This window comes from Dermacentor albipictus, chromosome 1 (assembly GCF_038994185.2).
Source record: "Dermacentor albipictus isolate Rhodes 1998 colony chromosome 1, USDA_Dalb.pri_finalv2, whole genome shotgun sequence".
NCBI classification, from domain to species: domain Eukaryota; kingdom Metazoa; phylum Arthropoda; class Arachnida; order Ixodida; family Ixodidae; genus Dermacentor; species Dermacentor albipictus.
Window position 1 is genome coordinate 267,876,722 of NC_091821.1, and position 22,259 is coordinate 267,898,980.

Sequence of the window (22,259 nt, forward strand, 5' to 3'; positions counted from 1 at the left end):
ATACAGGACGAATGAGCGTTTTATACATTAGTAATTTGGTGTCTTTTGGTGATTTAGATAATGTTCGTCTCAAGTAACCTAATTTTCTTAGTGCTGTAGATGTGATGTGATCAATATGCTGGGACCACTGCATGTTGTGCGTGAAGATAACTGCGATGTATTTGTACACCTGTGCCCGGGGAACTATTGTGTTATTGAAAGCGTACACATGCTGTGATGTAAAATGGCTGTTTGTAAATGACACTAATACGGTTTTTTGAAAGTTGATGCGTATCTGCCAATCCGTACACCAGGTGCAAAATTTGTTGAAGGAATCTTGAAGTAAGGCGTGATCACTCGGAGAAGAAATTACCTAGTATAGGACACAGTCGTCGGCATAAAGACGGACTTTTCACTCAATATTGTTCGGAAGGTCATTTATAAAGATTAAAAATAACAAAGGTCCCAGAACAGAGCCTTGTGGAACACGTGTTACATTTACAGTGGAGGACGAAGTGGAATTAAATGAAACGAATTGAGAGCTAGAGTTAAGAAAGCTAGCTATCCAGTCGATCAGTCGAGGATTATTTAAAATTAGATTTAGCTTACTTAGTAGCTTGTTGTGTATGTAATGCTAAAGGAACAGCTTCACAGTAAACACAGGTCCAGCAGAATTACATAGTAGCGTCAAAAAATTTAGTTGCACCAAGAAATGTTCTAGAGTACTGTGTATGCTGCATATTTCAACCAAAATATTTCAACAGATTAGCTTGTTCAGTAACAATGCAGGTATATGACGTAAGGTTCGTAGTCCATATTCATTGCGACAAAATACAAGCAACCCGAATTCTTTGTTTCAGAATAGATACAGTTTCGGTGCACGCATTCAGAGATGATATATTTAAAAAAAGCTACGCTCGCAATTATATACAGATGCTTTATGCTTAATGCATAAGCATTGTTCGTAAAGTTTGAACTCTGGCATAATCTTAAACTGCCGAAAAGACTCCTCAGTTTGATCATTATAATATACATTCGCAGTATAACGTACTGCTTTCTTTTGTACTACTAGCTTGTTAATATTAGAATGTGTGGTATTTCCCCTAGCCAAGAAACAATAGTTTAAATGTGATAAGAACAACGTTTTATAGATAATTGTTTTACTGATGCAGGACGGTATGAGCGAAACATTGCTCCTATGCGAACACATTTAGTTAAGTAAGACGTAACAGCACTCAAATGAGGATCTCAACTCATGTTCTTGTTAGAGTACTCCTAGTGTTTTTAGCACGCCTACCACTTCTACATTGGATTTTCGAACGTTATCACGGGTTGCAGTGATAATGAGCTCTGACGCACATGCTACAGCTCAGCCTTTATTTCTTTGGAATTTATCAACAAGCACTTCGCTGTTCTCCATGAACTGAGATTTTCCTTTGTTTTGTTAAGTGTGATGGGGGACTACATACTGTTGTCCTTAAATAGGAAGCTTGTGTCATCTGCTTAGAAAATATAATTCCGCTTGTCACTAATAGTTATATAATTAGCATATGAAATGAATAACAATGGTCCCAGAATGCTTCCTTTGATACTCCTGTGGTGATGTGTTGACGAGTAGAAATGCGCTTTCCTACTGCTATATACTGACAACGATATTGTAGGCAAGTTTTTAGAAGAGCTGCTATTCCGCAAATGCCATATAAATCACATTTTTCCAGCAGTATTTGTTGGTTGATACGGCCGAACGCCTGTCATGGTATGAAGTACTGCCAAAGGAGCTTTTATTGCCCTAAGCTTCATTAGCGGTGTAAAGCCACTGATTAGTTCAGTCGATTCGTTGGTTCGCATAATTAATACCTTAAGTGGTGCATAACAGGGTCATTGTCTTTCATAACAAACAATTACCAAAACAAAAGTCATCTTAACGCATCAATTTCTCTGGAAGGTGTGCTAGTGCGACGTTTGCTCTTTGCGATGCCATGCATGCAAAAATCTGCTTTTGCGGCCTCATTCGTCGCAGAGCTTCGAGATCCCCAGCTATCTCAAGGCTGCAAAGACGAAGTGGTGGTCGTGGACGGACACAACGTATCGTTTCCAGTCACCATCGAAGCACCAACATTCAAAGCATTCAACGGCACCAATGCCGCCGTTCGTTGTACCGCCACGCACGTGACCACCTATGGTACGCACGTCATCGTTTGCGACGCCGTCGACACCGAGCTTCAATCTACATCTTCGTGCACGTACAACGTTACTGCACTTGGTGAGCCCATTATGTCGTATGTTTGTCTGATATTGTGACAACGTGACGTGCATCTAAAAAAAGTAATTAATGGCGATTTAGCGTTGAATGTGAGAGAAATGAGTTAGCATTATGCCGCACCTCCTTCGGGTACTGGATCCATGATTTAAACCGCGTTCAACCCACATTGCAATGTGTTCAATAGCTCACTCGGCGTACCCACTGCAACTTCGAGGAGTTAAGTGCAACTGGGTAATCCGGAGCAGACTCAGGTGAAAACGTGTATATACGAACAAGAAGAAAGGAAACTGAGAGGGCCCGATTTTTGTTAGTCATATGCTAAGGCCCCAACAAACAACGACACCAAGAACAGCATTGGAAAAATTATCTGCAGTTCTCAATGGAACTAAAGAAATAATAAATAAATGGAAATGAAAGTGATGAAAAAAACCGGCCGCAGGTGGGATACGAACCCTCGTATTCGCATAACGCGTGCGATGCTCTTACTAGTTCCAGTTGAGCTACCGTGGCGCCATTTTCTCGTCCACTTTCTGGAGTATTTATGTTTATCTACTGGAACTAACCCTGAGAGCGTTAGCCAACGGCGCCACTTATGGCCTTGACGAAGGATGTGGAACATTCTTCCTGCCACAAGCAGTACGTCTACATAAACTTTTTGTGTTAAGGTAAATATGTGTGTGTAATATATATATATATATATATATATATATATATATATATATATATATATATATATATATATATATATATATACACACACACCACGTGACCGGCTTCCCACACTTCACACGCCTACTTTTTTCCACTATGACGCTCCTAATGGCGTCGCATTAAAAAAAAGAAGACACGCTACTGACTCAACGGGATTCAGCGCTGCAGCGCAATTTTCACTAGCTCAGTAGGCTTAAATTCACAGCTATGTTATTAAGGTTAGCTTGCAGATGCATTGGCCTCATGAGTCTCCGCTCTACGTGTTGATACACCTGCTTTCTTGCGAACCAACCTTCCGTCGGCTTCTGCTTACATTGAGTCCTAAATGCTTCCGTTGCCCTAGTGCTCTCCATTGTCGGCCACTCTAACTGGTGTCTTACTTTGCCATTCACTGTCGCGGGAGCTCGCAGTTAATAACCGACTGTTTACTCAGTGAAGGGCATTCACCAGAACGTTACCAGAAAGGTTTCTTGCGTTTCTGAAATATATAAGGCGCTATTTTGGATATGATTGCGCAACATGTAGAAAAATCATGGTGAAGTTAGTGGCACTATGTCTTCGGGAATTCTATGGCCGAGCGCGTGCGTGACGTTGAATGCCGTTCGAATACTGCGGATGATTTTTTTTACAGCAAAGCAGTTAATGCGACTAGCTAGAGACGTTAAAACACGTTATATGCCTGTTTTCACGGTTTCCTGAAAAAAACAAAATCGCTAACGATGCTCATATTTCGAGGAAATATGGCGGAATGTTAGGGGCAATATGCCGGTAAATTTGAAGTGTTTGTCCTTTAGGGGAGAAACGAAACTTGCTAAACCCTCTTTTCCGGCCTATTTACAAAGTTTACCGTTTACAAAGTTTACCGTTTACAAAGTTATGCCGATTCTCTGAGCGGATCGAAAGCAGCAGCTATTTAATATTTAAGGGAAATAGGGGCCTCTATATGGGTGACGCGGGCCGAAAGTTCGAAGTGTGCAGGCTGTGTGCTTTAAGAATAGTTACTGAATTACTCGTCTTCTCCTAATTTCCATGCTTCCTAAAGGCATGTAGTTGGTTTTCCTGGTCTCCTCGGTGAACTATGCGAGGCTCCTTATTTATACTTTGTCGAAGTGGGAAGCTTTTTGTGAGTGACGAAATGTAATTGTTTACTCTGTGTAGGAATTAATTGCAGCCTTTATAGAAAGTTACTTATTCAACTTACTTACTCAAATATTCCAGACTGTCATTCAGGCAATATAGGCACTGTTTTCCAGAGTCCTAAAACAACTATCCACTACACAAAGTTCAAATTCTGTAAAAATTTTTGGAATGTAAATGTAATATTTCATTTATTTCATTTATTTTACCCTCGGGACCGAAACATTAGAGGAGATTGGTTATGAAGAATACATCTAAGGAAAAACACACCAAATGGGGAAAAAAGGAACACAAAGACGAAAAAGGATACCACTGGTAAAAACCAAACATGTGCGGCAAAAATTTCTCATTCCTACAGCTATTTAGAAGCAATGCAAATTATTACTGAATCCTTGTTTTCCCCCTTATTTTTAAGCGTTATACGAGGTTAGCAGTTGGTTTGCCCGGGCCGCTCGGTAAAGTAAACAAAGCACCTTGTTTATACTTATTTTGCGAAAACAAGGGACGCGTGCGTTATGGGTAACGCACAGGCAAAGTTCAACGTGTGTGGGTTCATTGCGGCCCTTGCAATAAATTACGCATGCAAGTGCTCTGGAGCGTTAGGCCTTCGTTTGACGAGCGGTGCAAAATTTAGCCCGCAACCCTATCATAACTACAGATGCCATTGACATCGAATCTAGCGAACACGGTGGGAATGCTATGGCAAATTCGTATGGCAAGTGAAATGTTTGTGCATAAAATCCAGTCTTTCTTAAAAATATCTTTAGCAAGTGCTTGAAGACGTTATATAGCCATTTTACATGGTTTCCCAGTGACCCGAGGTCGCCGTACGTTATAGCAAGTTTATATTTGAGGATGATAACTGGCACGTAATGGGTTATATGTAGGCGAAGTTCAAGGCGTTTGAGTTAATTACGGCGGGAGCAATGGTTCAGGTGATCAAGCGCGCCAGAACGTTATGGCGTTTACAATTGGCGCAAAATTAGCACACAACCCTGGCGTGAATAGAACTGTCATCAACACCGAACTTAGCAAAATCGACTAACCATGACAAACCTTTTGTGTGCGAGGTTACCAGGACGGTTACGCGTGTGTAATGCAAATGTTTAAGCGTTAGCTGTGCTATGGGGGTAGGCGTTTGCGCTCCCGATCAATGACGACGATGGAACGGCGAAGGAGCTATGTTGACGACAATGGCGGCGGCGATGTCATACGAAGGTGGCGTGACGACGATGGCGCATATCCAGTGACACATACCCATAGGACCTGTAGTCTGTACTATCTCCAGGATCGGCCAACCACTGTGGACGACGCCAACGGCGCAAAATTGAGCAACGGGCTGAGAAGAACTGACGCTTTAAAAGTTTCTTAAGCAAGTGTTTGCAAGTGTCACGCGGCCGTTGTAAGCTGTGTTTCCCAATGCCTCGATAGACTTATACGTTACAAGTTTGTATTTCTTAAAAAGGGAATTTCAAGTGGAGATGTGGCGTGGGATTTTAATTCTTCTTGCCTCATTCGCCAAGGGCGTTGAACCATTGTTTCTTTGGTATTTGGTTATCCTAGGTAAGCCCGGTGACGTCGACAAATTAAAAGGCACCTTTTTTACACTTAAAGAAATATCGTCTGCACAGTGCAAAAGACGAGGGCCGAAGATAGGACACAACACAGGCGCTGGCTTCAACTAAGCTTTATTTGTGAAATCGCCATAACTATATGCTTTCGATATGAGGAAAAAAAATGCTTTTGCATGATGTAACATGTCTCACGAAACCCTATCGCATCACAGCCAGATACTCGATTTAGTTTTTGGTGATGGCGATGAACGGCATGCTGATGCAAAGGTCACCCAACCGCTGTATCTTGTCAGCCTCTATGATTTAACGGGTAAGCTGTTCGCGGTGTCTAGAGATTACAGCGCATTTTTCACATTCAGGGACACAAGGACAGTCTCTGCAGTGAATGCGAAGATGTCCCTGAACGGCTGTGTGAACATTATAAAAATGCTCTTTCAATCTCTCATTTTACGCATCTGCCCGTTTGGCCGACGTATTTCTTTCCGCAAGTCTGGGGAATCATGTAAACCACACCCAGTGCGCATGCTGGCTGTGATGCGCTAGGGTCTCGTGAGATGTGTGACATCACGGAAAAGTTTTTTTGTTTTTTTTTTGTTTTTTGCTCATGCCTAAAGTATATAGTTCTGCCGATTTCCCAAATCAAGTTTAGTTGAAGTCAGCGCCTTGTTGTGTCCTTTCATCTGTCCTTGTCTTTAGCGCTATGCAGACATGTCGATATTGAATCACCAACTCGCCCAAGCTTCCACTTTATAGAGAAACAAGTAGGGAATAGTTGGTGTGTATTTCGTACTTGAGACATATTTCACTAGCGCAAGAAAGACGTGGGACGAGATCAAGATGCGCACAGGACACGACGCTAGACTTCAACAGAATCTTTATTTCGATGAAACGTATATAATTCACGAGATGCGCAGAGCCCCGACGCAAAGAAGCGAAATTCAATTTTCTTCCTTTCGATCTTCTTTTTTTTGTCCCTTTTTCCTGCTTTCAGTGGCTTTAACGCACAAGCTATCTGAACAAGTCAACGCGCAGGTTATTTTCCACCTACGAACATTCTTGTGTAGCCCAGCGACGGGCTACTTGCACAACCATGACCGCCTTTGTTTTTTTATGTAAGGCGCTTCCGATTCCCTACCAGCCTGTCTCTGGCGCCTCCTAATCGCGCGAGTGCACGAGCACCAATGGCGATGCTCAGCCAGGCGGCCGCCAACGGCTCAAGCACTGATCCCGATGCCCAGTTTTCCTTCAAGCGATCATTCAAGCAATGTCCCGTTTGACCGATATAGTATACTATAGCGCACGAAAGGTCACATGCCCATTCGTGTGGCAAGTGCTATATTTGGCCAATGCTCTGGCGCAGTAAAATGTGTGTGCATGAAGTAATACTGTCATTGCAAAAATTTCTTAACAAGTGCACGAAATCGTGATACGTAGGCAAAGTTTTAAACGGACCAGTCATATATTGGCAGCGTTTCAAAATATGCGATTTAATTGCAGGCTATTCAAATTCTTATTGCAACTACTCGAAAAGAAACTGGTTCGTTCGAAATCGGGTTTTATTTCTGCAAGCTCGCACAAGTCTGCTGCTTTCTTCCGCATGAAAGCCAAAACCAATCGCATTTTTTTTTCAACTTTTTCACTCTGAAGCAAGCAGAGTGACGTGAGGCTCCTGTAATACCTAAAGAAAGAAAAAAGAACCTCCTGATACCTCAGTACTAAGGTCAAAAAACCTTTGCGACGCTACGTGTGTATACAGTGCCGCCTGAACTCGGCATTATTCGCGATACTCGGCCAATGCAGCCTCCGGGTGCCCGCCGCTGCAAAGCGATCCGTACAGCCGGGTGTCCTGCTCTGCCGACCGCAACGTCACCGAGGGTCACCTGCACCCAGTGGGCGACGTGTGCGAGTACATCTGTCAGCGGCACGGCTACGTCATCCCCCAGAGCAAGGTCGACTCGGCCGTGAAGGAGTGCTTGCCCAACGGCTCCTGGAGCAACGACGACTTCGATCTATGCGAGGGTAAGCGAACCAGTCCTCTCTATTGCGTCTGCCCTCCTGGCTACGCCGCCACTCGTGTGGGTGGCAGCCGTATTCGCGGGTGACTAAATGAAACAAAAAGTAACAATAAAGCGGCGTGGAAGAATCTCTGTGCGGGAAGGTTTCCTAATACCTCGAGGTTCTTCATTTGATGAAAATTCAAAAGAACAGACTGATGGGCTAGTTGGCGTAGCCGATGCAGTACGCAACTCGAATATGGCAAGCAGGACGACAGAGAAGACCCGGCGCTGAGTCATTTTCCTTCTCTCATGTCGTCTTGTGTGCGCCGTTCGTGCGCAAACGCACGTAATGGGGAAAATTATCCAGACGCTCTCCATGACGGCTTCCCTCGTTACACGGTTTGCTGGTTTAAAGCATTCAAGTCAATTGCTACGACACAAAGATAGCCCACATGAACCGCTATCACTAAGCGATCAACTCTGCTGGCAGTCAACTTCACTCACACGACGCGGCACAGCTTGGTGGCTGTGGCGTGGCTCTGCATGCCGAGTTATTCGAGGGTTCGATCGCGACAGCCGCATTTCGATGGGCGCTAAATGCAAAATACGCTCACTTACGTAGAGTTCGGTGCGCCCTAAAGGACCCCGGGATGTTATACGTGGTTAAACGTTCTATCGATTGTGACCTCGATCTAAATTCTACGTTTGCGCTTTCACACCGATACTTACCTGTTGTGTTGATGTAGTACGCTATGTTGCCATCGTACTTACCTGTTGATGATGTAGTTGATGTAGCATTTTTTTTTGTATGTGACTATTATAGCCATGCAATTTTTGGTAAGTATTGTTTGCTTTAGAGAGGAGTAGTGGGCATCACCCATGATGTGAACCTCTCCTGCACTCACTGTTTTTTTTTTTTCAATCCGGATGGCCAAAATAAATCCGGAGCCCTCCACTACGACGTGCCGATATCGCTGTTATGGCATGGGAGACACCATAATATATTTTTCTAATTAATCAACTCCACTGGTAAGCTTCCACAGCAAAATGTTCGGGCAATGTCTGTTGTAGGGTTTTTTACGGCAAAGATTTTGACTGAGATGAACAGGTAGCGTTGGGAATATGTCGACGGCAATGGCGCAGGTATTGCTGAGAATACATCGGAACCAGAAAGTAATTTGAAGTGAAAGTTCTCCTTCGAGTTAAGCAAACGCGTGGTATTTCTTTTTTTTTTTTTCAATACAGTTCTTTCCTCAGTACACCTCGACTTAAACATTACGTCGGTATCTTCATCGGCCCAGGGAGATTTGCATTTTGTAAACAATCGAACATATCTCGCTGTGTGTGTGTATATATATATATATATATGTACAGGGTGCTCAATGTTACGATTTTCTGTGTTTTTAAAAAAATATGTGAAGAGTACACAGACGCGATGTTATGCGGCCAAGCGGTCGCAAACTGTGAGGAGAATTGTCGTCGGAATGTCAGTATTTAACTAAATTTGATAATTCACTTTTCATTTACTTTTCATGTATGTTTATATTGAAAACTCAGAGACGGTGCGCTTTGGTGGCTATTCCATTTTCTAAAATTTTAGTAACGCGCATGTGTCCTGAGATATGCACGTCTGAAATTTCAGCCCAAGCCGCCTAATCACGCATGCGAGGCCCCTCCCTAGTGTGACGCAGCTGTTGCGTATGGTGCTTCGTCTGGGCAAGAATGTGGGGTGATAGGCGACGATGATTCCGTTCTTGGTCAGTGAAACCGAAGAATGACTGTGTGGGGGACGTGAGGCGAGCCCTGTTTCCTTGAGCAGTTGCTAGTACAGTGGGTGACAAGACGCCGTGCCGCTTAGGACTTACGATGCACTCAGGTGTAGCGCTACTGCTCTGCTTTCTTTATATAATAATGGAAGCTTTGTTTGCAGAATGATTGAAATTAATGCCATCTCACAACATAATGCGACAGCGTTAGCTGCCATACAGCACATTATTGACCACTAAAGTTTCCACCGCGCCTTGCACATGCTTAAAGAGAATTTACCGACCCTGCAGTGGCAGCGCTTGGGAAACGCGGGTCAATGGCCCGTATTCTCTATGTCACCTTTTTATAGTTAGAACGCATCTACCAGTTCTCATGACAGAGCATGAAATTTTGTCAACGTAGTCAAATTCATATTTCTTTAGTTACACGCAGCTCCGCTTCCGGCATTACTTCGGAAGAAGGGGGAATAAAAGAACAAAAAAAAACAAGTACAGTGTAAATCCAAGGCCTACACACAAACAAAACATACAAACATTTTAGAAATTCGCTTCGAATGTACCAGTGATTAGACAATATTAGTTTCGAGTGATATGAAATATTACTCACCTTATAATTAAAACGATCGCCAAGAAAGCAACGGTTTAAAAATGTTCGAAATGCTTGCCTTCCGCCGCAATGCACCACATGAACCGTTCTCGCGTCGAGTCGACAACTCTGCGTAGCATTTCGGCGTCGGTTCTTCTACGGGCGGTAACTATTCTCATCTTCATGTCGTTGACATCGGTGGGCTCAACTGCGCAAACGCGATCTTTCACGTAGCCCCACAAAAAGAAGTCCAGTGGAGAGAGATCAGGGAATCTCGGCGGTCAAAACATCTCTCCTTCGCGTCCAATCCACTGCCGTGGAAAGTTAGTTAACCAGTTCTTTGCAGTGCAGGAGAAATGCGGTGGGGCCCCATCATGCTGGAACCAAACTTGCCGCAGTTCGTTGAAAGGGAGACTCGAGGCAAATTTATCGACGACACCCGCAAGAATTTCATGCGCTTAATTATTTCCATCGCGGTTCCCTTCGAAGAAGTGAGGGGCAATGATTCTGTCCCCAAGTACGCCACACATTAAGTTTAGACGTCATCGAATTTGGTGGTTGTATTGCCGCAGCCAGTGAGGATTTCCTTGCGACCAGTAGTGAGCATTGTGAGTGTTCACTCTGCCATTGCTGCAAAATCGAGCCTCATCAGTCCAAATAACTCTTTGTACGAAATCCTTATGTTGGTCAACTTTTATTAGGGCCCAATTACAAAAGTCTCCCCGTTTTTCAAGGTCTGCCTCACTTAGGTCCTGATGAAGACTCACGTGGTATGGATGAAATTCGTGCTTTTTTAGAACGTTGTGCACTGTTCCCACGCTTTTCCCGCATTGTTTAGAAATCTCTGATGCTTGCATTTGGCATTGAACGCACACATGCAAGGGCGTCAGTTTCAAAGTCCTCATCAATGACGCGCTTCTTGGGCTGTCTTTTTTGGTGAACTGAGCCTGTTATGCGAAAACATCTGAAAATTCTAACAAATGTTGCTTTAGTTGGAACTCGAAGATCCGGAAGGTGAGACGCGTGCAGGCTCATTGCTAATGAGGCATGGCCGTTTATCTCCGCGATTGATGGCACTACATCAATTTTCTTCTGCCGTAGAATAGTACCTCGACCCAGACGACGCAGACATTTTTCAACGCAGAAGGTCCCAACGCAGAACTTGCTTCGTCCAACGGCCCAGCTTAGCAGAGGCAATCAGTGGCAAAGGCACGTAATGGAAGCTCAGGGGTTCACTCGATGCGCTTGCAACGCGATGCCCGATCTGTTCGGCACTTTCGCAAAACCGCGAAGAATAAAAAAAAACCGTCAACACCTGTGTAGTGCACTACTTACGCCAGTTCACAGTTGTCCTTCTATTTCACAGCAGTTTTTCAGGCGTATGCAATGCAGGGCCCTCAAATCACACACTTCGGACAGGTACTGCGTCCCTGGAACACCACTGGCAACCAAGGTGCTGCCCGGCAGCTGTCACCTTTGTTTCATGCTTAGCGCTTGCATGACTTTGAGCCTCCGAAATGCAAAAAAAGAAATAATAAAAATAGAACCAAAGCCAGTATCGTAATCCCGCACTTCATCGCTTCGACAGTGCCTGTACGGTGGCACTGCGCTTTCCCGCCAACTTTGCAAGCAATTGCTTTAAAAAAGAGCTTGGCCAAGCCGACACCCAAAGTCATCCTTCGGTTTCGCTGGCTAAGAACGAAAATGGTGGTCAAGAGCGAAAAGTAATCACCGTCGCCTGTCACCCCGCATTCTTGTCAGACAGAGCGTCATGCTCAACAGCTGCGTCACACTAGGGAGGGGCCTCATAGAGGGTGCCGCAGTCTTGCATGCGTAATTAGACCTCTATTCCCGATCCCCAGTGTAGGTAGCAAACCGGAGACTCATATCTGGTTAACCTCCCTGCCTTTCCTCTTCATTCTCTCTCCCTCTTTCTCTCTCTAGACGGCCTGGGCTGAAGTTTCAGACGTGCATATCTCGAGACGCAGACGCCTTACTAAAATTGCACAAAATGGAATAGTCACCAAATAGCACCGCCTCTGAGTTTTCAATATAAACATACATGCTAACTGCAGTAAATGAAAAGTTAGTTGTCAAATTTAATGAAATATTGAAATTAAGACGACAATTATCCTCATAGTTTGCGACCGCCTAGCCGCATAACCAAGGTAGGAAAATGGCTTCTGTATACTCCTCATCGCATTTTTTTTTTAATCTCGAAAGTCTAACGCTGAACACCCTGTAATATATACATGTATAGTTATGGCTGAGAAAATCACGCTGGCCCCGGTAGTAAAATGAAGAAAAAGAGTACGACGTACGTTGAACTGACTGCTCAGTAGTCTTCATAGCGAGCAGGATGAATGACCAGGGCTTTTATTGGCATGCGTACGAATGCCAATAAAAGACTACGTCATTTATCCTGCTCGCTATGACGACTACTGAGCCGTCCGCTTCACCCGCACCCTGAATGTAGTATCGCGCGGTGCCTTATTATCCCCATGTTTCTTTTAATTGCATTATTTTTTTATTGTTCACTTGAAGTGGTTTACATTGTAATATTGAGTAAACGAACGATTCATTTCTGCACTGTGCGCCACGTGTGTGATATCGCTATCGCCAGTGGTATCGCTATATTTGTTTTTTCTTGTTATTATTGCGCACAACTTTATCTGATGTATCGCGGGTTTATAAGGAAGCCCAAATGCATGTACATGTTACTGTGACAAAAGCTAGTCCACCAGCCGAAATGTCACTCAAATATACTGTGCTTATTCAACGTACGCCGTACTCTTTTTCTTCATATATATAATGTGTGTGCGTGTAACATGCGCATAATTTCATCACAGAAAGAGGAATAGCTGGCCTTTCCTGCAGGCACGAACGTATCCTTAAAGAAAGCTAATAAAAAATTATATCAGGTACGTTGCAATATCTAGTTCATTCTCACTTATTTTTTTTTCCTCGTTGGTTCTCTACTGTGGCCACTTAAGTCTTGACAATCGGCTGTTCTATTCGTAGGCCATTCTTTTGAAGAATGTGGTGCCTAAGCGAATATTAGTGTGTATATTAACCTGTAGCTCTTACGCCATGAAATGTTTCACTTTGCTTGTTACTATGCTTAGCCGGATGAATATATGCATATATGTATAATGTTTGCATGTATAATATGTGCATAGTTATACATATATGTATACCTATGTGCACTGGAGTCACTGATGCCATCAATGACGGGAACACTCAGTCATTAAAGAATGGATCGGTGAACTAAACTCGGGGGTGTTACTCGCCAAAACCAAGATCTGATTATGAGGCACATCGCAATGGGGTCTCCCGACTGAGTTTTGCCACCTGGCTTTTTTTTAATTTTGAGATACGACTAAGCCTAAGTACACGATCGCTTTTGGATTTCACCCGCATACCAATGCGGCCACCACGGCCGGAACGCGCGACCTTGAGCTCAGCAGCGCGACGCCACATCCACTGAACTACCGCAGCAGGTCTGTGTTTTTCGGCGCTATTTTAAATATGAATGATCCGTGCCAACTAGCTCGCACCCAAACCCTTCTGAGGCAGCAGGTCATGTGAACGCTGAGTGTGGCCATTAGAGAAAAAAGGCTAATTTGTGACTATAACGCATCCTTTTGTTGCAAGATCTGGCGACGATCGCTGAGAGCCGTTTTCTCTAGTGCGCCAATAAGCCAGCGCAGCCAGCATTGTGCTCTTCGGGGCTCTTTCGCGGCTGTTACCGACCGGTGGTTTCACCTCGGCACACGAGGCAGAGGGGCCAAGTGAATTCAGCACTCGGTTGATGAGCGTGTGTCGCGTCTTTGAAGCAGTCACTAACTCTTCACTATATATATATATATATATATATATATATATATATATATATATATATATATATATATATATATATATATATATATATATATATATATATATATATATATATAATCGTGGTTAAGTTGATAATGGCCATGTCTCGCCCGGTCAGTTATGGTGCGTGATAGTAATCTCAGACGAACATTTACATGAGCTGCAGTTTTATTTATTTATTTATTTATTTATTTATTTATTTATTTATTTATTATATACTGCGGACACGTGGTCCAAACAGGGAGGGCGACATATGGTACAAACAAAGAAAATCAGATTGACAAAACAAACAGAACGATGAAAAACAAGATTAGGAAGTGGGTTCAATTTATACAATTCCATTCGGTTACAGATTGAGGAAAAAAAGAAAACTAATATGTCTTTGTTCTTGTAAAGTAAGGGGTTAATGCATCATGTCTGCGGTGGCGTGTAGTTCTGGTCGATAGCTGCGATAAATGTTCAGATGGGTCAAGGGATAAATTGTTAGTGTGAAGTAGTTTAAGGAATTCAAGTCTTTTTTCTTCTAAGTTCGAGTTGTTCGAGTGGATTAACAGTTGTCTGCACATGCGTTCGCCGGACGGTAGCATATATGAGATTGTACAGATTTATGCCCATAACGTCATTTATTTAAGCAAATACAAAGATACGCATCGGCACAATGTGCGGTTCCAAAACGTGCTGCGGCTATGTGCCTGTTTACGGCGGTGCTTCAAAACAGGTCGCGTTGTAGCCCATTACCTGTGCTGTGCGATTCAGTGTTCTCTCTTATGACATGTTTAGTTACAGTGCCTTAACTTCTGTGCAGAGTAGTCACTCGCTGTTGGTATTTATGGTGTGACCACTATGTCGCAATAAATATTGGTTTATTCAATATGACAAAACTAAACGTGCGAATGCGCTCCTTGATTTTATTACTTCTTTTCTTTCACATGGATGTGCTTTTAAACTATAAGCAACCTAATTGAGGCGAGGAAGCAGCGCTTATACACAATATAGACGCCGCTATACTTTTGATAGTGGTAATTCAGGCGTGTAAGTAGCGGTTACTACCTTTTCTTATTGGCAGCTATTACTAACACTATGCTTACTAACTCCAGTTATTTATACGTAAGTAACGTGCGATAGTTTATGGTAGCTAGTAGCTATTGCTACTTTTAAAAGAAGAAAGTCTGGAGGTTACCCTTGTCCCTGGGCGCTTCAAGACAGACATACATCTGAGCATTATTCACGAGAATGGTCCTCTGCGACATAGCCGCCAGCCAAGGGCAAAATATGCCTGGGAATTTAGTACTTCTAAGAAAAAGAATACAGTCATAGCGGCCTTCGCTGTTCCAGTATAGCTACTTCTTCGTACCCTAAAGCAGATCTGACCGCAAGTGCGTCTGACTTCGCGCAGAGCAACTAGTCCCACTGCGGGTAAGTGGTTGCGAGGACATGGAATTCGGCACCGACGAACTGGGCAACACGACCGTGCCACGGCCCCTGTTCCGCACCCCTTCCGGACTAGTCAATGCCACCTGCACACCGGAGATGCTGGTCGACTTTGGCGACCACGTGATCCACTGCGTTGCGGAGGACCACGACCTCAGGTCTTCGGCGTCCTGCTCGTTTAAGGTAATAGTCAAAGGTAGGCACTCGCGCGTGGATCACCGCGGCGCGCATTCCTGGCAAACTTTCTTCCAGCACTCGGAGATGTGATGATGGCGCTCCAGCGCCATGTCCGAACCGTTTGCGGTTTGGGACCCCATTTCCCACTAAACTTTAACCGCGTGAACGATGAAGAAAAGCTGGAATTAACCGTGTAGGTCATTCATAATAAATTGTTCAAATAATGACCCGAACTAGATCCTCTTCATCTGCACACATGTAGACCAAAGTTGATTGCAAGAAAATGAATTGTTCTATTATGTTCTGCAGTCGAAAAGTAGGCTTACGCTTCTCGTTTCTCTCTATAATGATTCGCACAAATGATAACTTAGGAACGTAAGAAGCATTGATTATAATCTGTCTGGTGGAAATAATGAACAGTGACCTGCCTTTTCCAAGTTGCACAGGAGCGGTTCTATAGACCCCGTCGATTGCTGCGTTTTGTAGCCAGCAGCACACCTTCGCCGCTGTAAGAAGTTTGCGGAGCACGCGGCGGTTCGAGCGCGACTGGCCGTGTGCGAGGCGGCGCTTGTGCAAGGAGCCGTTTTTGTCCCTGCAGGTGAAACTGTTCCCCGCCTTCGCGAAACGGGGCCCGGTTGTGTAGACGTCCAGGAAGTTCACGACAAGTATCCAGTGCACCTAAAGCCTCCCGCCTTCGAGGCGGCGTCCGGCGGCGCCGCCTTGGTCATCTGCGATCCGGCCACTCTGCTTGGGCCCGGCGCGTACAACGTCACCTGTACGGCTAGAGACAATAAAACCCAGGCAGAAACACAGTGTGCCTATGTTGTGAACGCGAGGCAGATCGAGCAGTTCCGGGGTGAGTAGAATCGCTCTGGCTGCATGGCTGCACCGCCGCTCGTGGCTGCTGCAAAAGCGCCTCCGCATGGCTCCAGGCCTGCTCTTGACCGCGATGGCGCGCTTCAATACCACTGTTGGGCCTGCTCTGGCTTGGTTTCCCTGGGGTGCGCCTTGGCTGACCCTTGACGATTGCGGCGCAAACAGACCAAGCTCCGATGGTCGTCTCTCGGGGCACGCGCGCTTGGCTGCTCGCACTGAATATGCGCGTCGTTTCCAGAGTCGCAGTGTTTGTCTCTAAGGGCCCCCGCGAACGGCGACATCCGGTGCAAGCGGCGCATGGGGCTCATCAAATGCCGCTTCTCGTGCTTCCCCGACCACGTGATGAGCACCAAGTCGTTTCCCCTGCTGGCCAGGGGCTACGTGGTCTGCGACCGCGCCCAGCGAGACCGCTTCGACTTCCAGGAGGAATACGGACTCGACGAGCTGCCCGCCTGCACGCGTGAGTGCCCCGGCGTGGACGTTAAGGGGGCCCTGCACCACCTTTTGTCCGCGCGGCCATTTCTTTCGGCCGCAGAATAGCGCGGGCTGCCGCGCAGCACGCCTCATATACTCTGCCGCTAATTAGTTACCGTACAGAGGAGCAGTTTAATGCGTAGCATTGTATAGCGAGTTGGTAGAAAATAATGTGAAGCCAGAAAATCCGTTTCCAATACACTGGGCGAAAATGTGCAGTTTCAACCCATTGGGTGTGCTGCTGATAGCTGCCACCCAGAGTGCAGTGACGAACGACCCATTGTCAGCGATAACAATAGGCGTGCCGGCGCAAAACGTTGTACGAGCCCGTCCACCTTTCGCAGCTCTCCATACGACATACGCAGAAAGGAGGCGTTAAACTTAGTCCAGAAATGCTTAAGCCTATACTAAAAATGGGATCGCATGCAGTATGGGACACCCTGGTAAACACCCGACCAGTGAAGATGGAGGGTGACTATAGGGGACCCAAAACGAGAAGATACGCCACTCGTGCATTAATTACACATGCACGCGTAACCGTCCCTCCTCCGCTGCCTATGACGACTGGTTATATGTCTATGGTTATACTGCGCCTGGTATTGCGCAAATAAATTAAGCGGTATCTCCCTGAACGAGACCCGTCGAAGATATGAGTAGCATTGTGTGGCGGTCGGTGTGGTGCCGAATGTATATGTCCGTCAATGTAACATGTGCATTTCTCTGTTTGAACTCCTCACGCATATATAAATAGCGTATACTACGTACATCAGCATAACCCCTACACATACATTACCCCGCATAACACATTCCCCACCAGGCCGGCAGCCATATCATGCTACGCATATCTCGGACGGTTCCCGTTCCGGGAGGTTCCGCTTCATTTTTCGCTCAGTGTGCGTGCCCTGACCACCAAGTTGGCTTGTAGCGTAAGAGTTGACGAATTAGAAAGGCTTCGAAGGGTTGCTGCTTGACCCTTTTGTCAGCTTGAAACGATGCGAACGCGATGCCGTAATGAAATTCCGAGGAAAGCACGATGCCCAGCGACAACTCTGATTGCGTTGAAAAAGGTATGCGCAGCTGATGGACTGTTCCTAACGCCAGAGGACACATCTGCATGACCCGCGCAACCATGTCTCGCCTACGACGCTTTGGTATCAAAGTACATGGAAACTGGTTTTTGAAGAGCAGCAAGAATATCTCCTCGTGAATGTATGTATCGTGTTGTCTACCTGCGAAGTCAAGATCTACTGCAAAAGAAACACACAAAAAAAGTGGTTTCCAAAAATGACTGAACGTGGGCTTCCCTTGTGGGGTCGCCACAAAACAAAGGCTTCGCGTGTGCAGCTGTTTTTGAATGATAATGGGGCATGCAACTGGCCTATTTGGTGAGGTTCCGTGATACCTGCACTACCGTTACGTACACAAGGACAGTGATCCGAGCACACAAGACGCAATTAGTGAAGCGCAAATTAACTAGCGCTTACTGAAAACGCAAAGTAGGAAGAAAGGTGTTACTTTCCCCGGTCGACAGACGAATCAATTCCGTATCTGTTTCATCATGCAGATGAACGGCATTTGCGCACTATTTAATTAGGAGGGAAAGCCATCATCATCATCATCATTATATTTTAGGTCCACTGCAGGACGAAGACCTTTCCCTGCGATCTCCAATTACCCCTGTCCTGCGCCAGCCAATTCCAACTAACGCCCGTGAATTTCCTAATTTCATCCCCCTGTGCAGTCCCGATTTTGAATCCCAATTATGGGCAGTCCAACGGGCCCGCGACGTGCCGGAGAAGCTGTAGGTCTTTCTTTCCCGACGTGGGAGCAGCCCGCTACGTGACAGTGTACGTCCCGATGGACCTTATTAAAGTTTTTCCATCCATCCATCGTCCCATCTAGTCTTCTGCCGTCCTCGACTGCGCTTCCCTTCTTTTGGCACCCATTCTGTAACCCTAATGGTGTACCGGTTATCTAACCTGCGCATTGCAAGACCTTCCTAACTCAATTCTTTTCTCATAATGTCAATAAGAATATTGGCTATACCCGTTTGCTCTCTGATCCGAACCGCTCTTTTTCTGTCTTTTAACGTTATGCCTAGTATTATTCGTTCTGTCGCTCTTTGCGCGGTCCTTAACTTGTTCTCAAGCTTCTTTTTCGGTCTCTAAGTTTCTGCCCCATATGTTAGCACTGATTGTACACCTTCCTTTTCAATTATGATGCTAAGCTTCCAGTCAGGAGCTGACAATGTCTGCCGTCTGCGCTCCAACTCATTTTTCTTCTGTGAATTTCTTTCTCATGATCAGGGCTTCCTGTGATTAATTGACCTAGGTAAACGCACTCCTTCACAGACTCTACAGGCTGACTGGCAATCCTGAACTCTTTCTTGTTCCCTTGCCCGGCTATTCATGATTCTCTACGAAATTTGCTAATGTCATTGAAATACCGCTGGTAATGATGCTAAAATTTAAAGGTTGGAAAATATTGGCGTTTCAGTGAAGTTATTATTTTTTTTTTTGCACATGTAATCATCTAACGAACCTCGCTGTGAGCGTGTGTGTATGAACTAGTTATCCGGCAAACCCCAAAGTGACTGGCCGGCACTGTTATCCTACAATTGTCACCTACTTTGCTGTGTGGAACCTCAAGATGCTGCAAAGTTTACAATGACGCAGTTGGTTCCATATTTAAACGGAAAGAAGATGATCGACTCTCCTAGAAGTGTTCGCGTTTGAAAATTGGAAGGTTTCATCTTACGTGTTGCTCGGTTCACTGACCGACGGAGAATACGATCGTAGAGGCATATTCCAGCCTCTTTGCACTCTAAAGCTGTGCTGAAACATCGCATAAAATTTAAAGCGAACTCGCGAGAAACTTACATCGACTACTCGGTTAGTACATTCATACACATATAAACCTCTGTCTGTCATCTAACCTAAATAGAATGCTCTGCTCATTTAACAAGGTTGTTATTGTGTTATATACGTATAATAGTTATCACAGTTCTTCGGACATTAACTATGATATTGCAGGCTTTATCTTACTCTTGGCTGCGGTCTTTCCCATTCCATTTTTCATCATTTCTGACAGACATAGTGTTGTGCAGCAAGCGTCGTTATGAGCTATGGAAAACCTTTGGAAGTTCAGTGGAAACAACGGTAGCTCACAACTTTTATTCGGAGAAGCCACCAGCCCACATTACTCTGTCCATATATCATCACACTTAATTACCGAGCGACAATACCGATACTAGACGCACTGAGGCGTTAATGAGCATATCTAGTCTGTATTCTGTGAGCACTTCTGCTCGAGCTACCTTTCAATCATGCATATTCGCACACCACTAACAAGTAATGGTGTGCGAATATTGGAAAATTTCGAATGACGTGTGGAATATTCCCCAATTGATTATATCTTAGAAGCGCATAGCCCCATTCGTGAATAAGAATACTTTCCGAATCGATTTTGAATATTCTAAATTGTCAACATAAAGATGGAGCAAAAGTACGATAAATTTCATCATGGCGGCCAGAGTATACACATAAACGACGAGCAGTATGGCGCTCTATTGGTCACCAGCCATGCTTCCTGCTAAATCGCTACTGTTTTCGCTTACCGAAGAGTCCTTTGTATGCGAACAAACTGCTCATTTGTACTTCTAATAAATAATGCTTCATAATGTATGGTACAATCACAGAAGCTTGCTAACGTTGAGAATATACTAGGATGTAAACAGTTGTATATTAAATGTGAAAATGGCTGTTCATTATATGATTCGATTCGCTTCTAGCCCTGTTCGATGTATATATGGTTGAGTCGTAAACATTACCATTCGCACACCTTTGTTAACAGGCTCAACCAAGCATTTCAAGTAAACGTTTCAGCCTTTGAAATTCGAAGCACGGGGGCTGATATATTTCGCTTATGTCAGCGTCTTGGTAAAGTTATAAATGGGTAACACATCGAATCTTGATGCTCCATTTCCGGTTTGTTTTCATAAGTGGTGCTGGCGTCCAAAGATTACTGGTCATAGAAGCTTGATTGCCACAAAGCCTTGAAACGCACCTTATAATTCGAAACTGCAATCCCCGTTTTTATGTGGCAGAAACACAACGTACCAGTGTTCGACGGACTCCATGGGCTAATTATGCTGGTATTAGCCCTACGCAAAACTCACAGCCTGTAAACTTTTCGCGGCAGTAATAAGCACATGAAAAAAGGCATTTACGATCGACGAATGCTCCGACGAGAAGCTAGCGCGCCCGCAGTGCATATCAACGCAGCACGAAAATGACTTTTCAATAGTGTCTTACGGGGAACATATATGGGGACGCAATTTGCACGGATATATACAGATGAACGTATACAGACGCGAAAACTTTGCTTCCCTTATGTCTGGGTATGTTTCTAAACTCTTTCGTGGACCACGCCCGTAGACTGCGCAGTCTAAAAATGTGCGCCGTTCCCCAAAATAGATTTGGTACCGGTGGTACAACCATGTAGTACCACTGCACGGTAGTGGTATCGCAGTGTGGTGGTACCAGTGGTAAGGGGAGCGTTCTCGCATTTTCTTCTCCTGTCATATAGTGTTTCTGGACGCTGTCGTTGAGACGCTGCGGGCCTCAGAATATAAATTGTATCGTTCATATACCCCATGCTCCACCGCAACTCGCTCAGGAAGACATCGACGTCATCTAAAGCTTGAATCGCCTTGAAAATTATTTTCTCTTTGTCCGACACCGGCTCTAAGAAATGCTTACACGTGTCATTGTTTGTTACACTTTGTTTGTTTGTTTGTTTTAAGATACATTTGTCCAGCATTTGACCTAGATAGAAGTGGTGAGCAGAAGTAACAAATTAGTTCATTACTACATCAATACAGTAGCACTTTGGGACATTAATACAACAAGAATAATTCATTATCACTTTAGTACAATGACACTATGCAAAAGACAAGAGCAATGCAATGCAATACAATAAAAGCATATTAGCGCTTCAATACACTAAAGCAAACCAAATGCTTTCGTTACAAGCTGTGTGGAACAAGTGTTGAAAACAAATCACGACTTCAGCGTTTACATGATCAGGAAGACGGTTTCATTCGTGCGCTGTCGACGAAAAAAGATCTTTGAAACTGTTCTTTGTGAACTGCGACAGTATGACGAGGGTTACACTGTTACACTGCACTCGTCGTTTTAGTTCTCTGGAAGCATGTAGTCCAGTATGTTTTCAGTGTTCTATTTAATGTTGGTTTCATTTTCTCCCGACTATCTGAGAAAATTCCTGGGTTAAGGAAAAAACGTTGCCTGTCAGTTACTAACTGTAGTCACTGACAGTATACTAAGTTGTTTATTTATTTAGCCCGGAAACAGGATACAAAAGCCTTCTAACTTGTTGCGAATACTCTAT

General features: G+C 44.5%; 1 protein-coding gene across 5 annotated transcripts in view; it reads left to right on the forward strand.

Annotated features, from left to right (window-relative positions):
- Positions 1-22,259, forward strand: part of LOC135915879 (sushi, von Willebrand factor type A, EGF and pentraxin domain-containing protein 1-like) — a 182,205-nt gene that overhangs the window by 105,843 nt on the left and 54,103 nt on the right. For 4 of the 5 annotated variants that reach the window (XM_065449090.1, XM_065449083.1, XM_065449080.1 and 1 more), the window contains 5 exons: positions 2,000-2,242; positions 7,465-7,683; positions 15,289-15,519; positions 16,099-16,356; positions 16,615-16,836. In XM_065449090.1, the coding sequence (XP_065305162.1) occupies positions 2,000-2,242; positions 7,465-7,683; positions 15,289-15,519; positions 16,099-16,356; positions 16,615-16,836 (1,173 nt within the window). Of the gene's footprint in view, positions 1-1,999; positions 2,243-7,464; positions 7,684-15,288; positions 15,520-16,098; positions 16,357-16,614; positions 16,837-22,259 lie in introns of those variants that run through there. The other variant, XM_065449094.2, reaches the window with a different exon arrangement.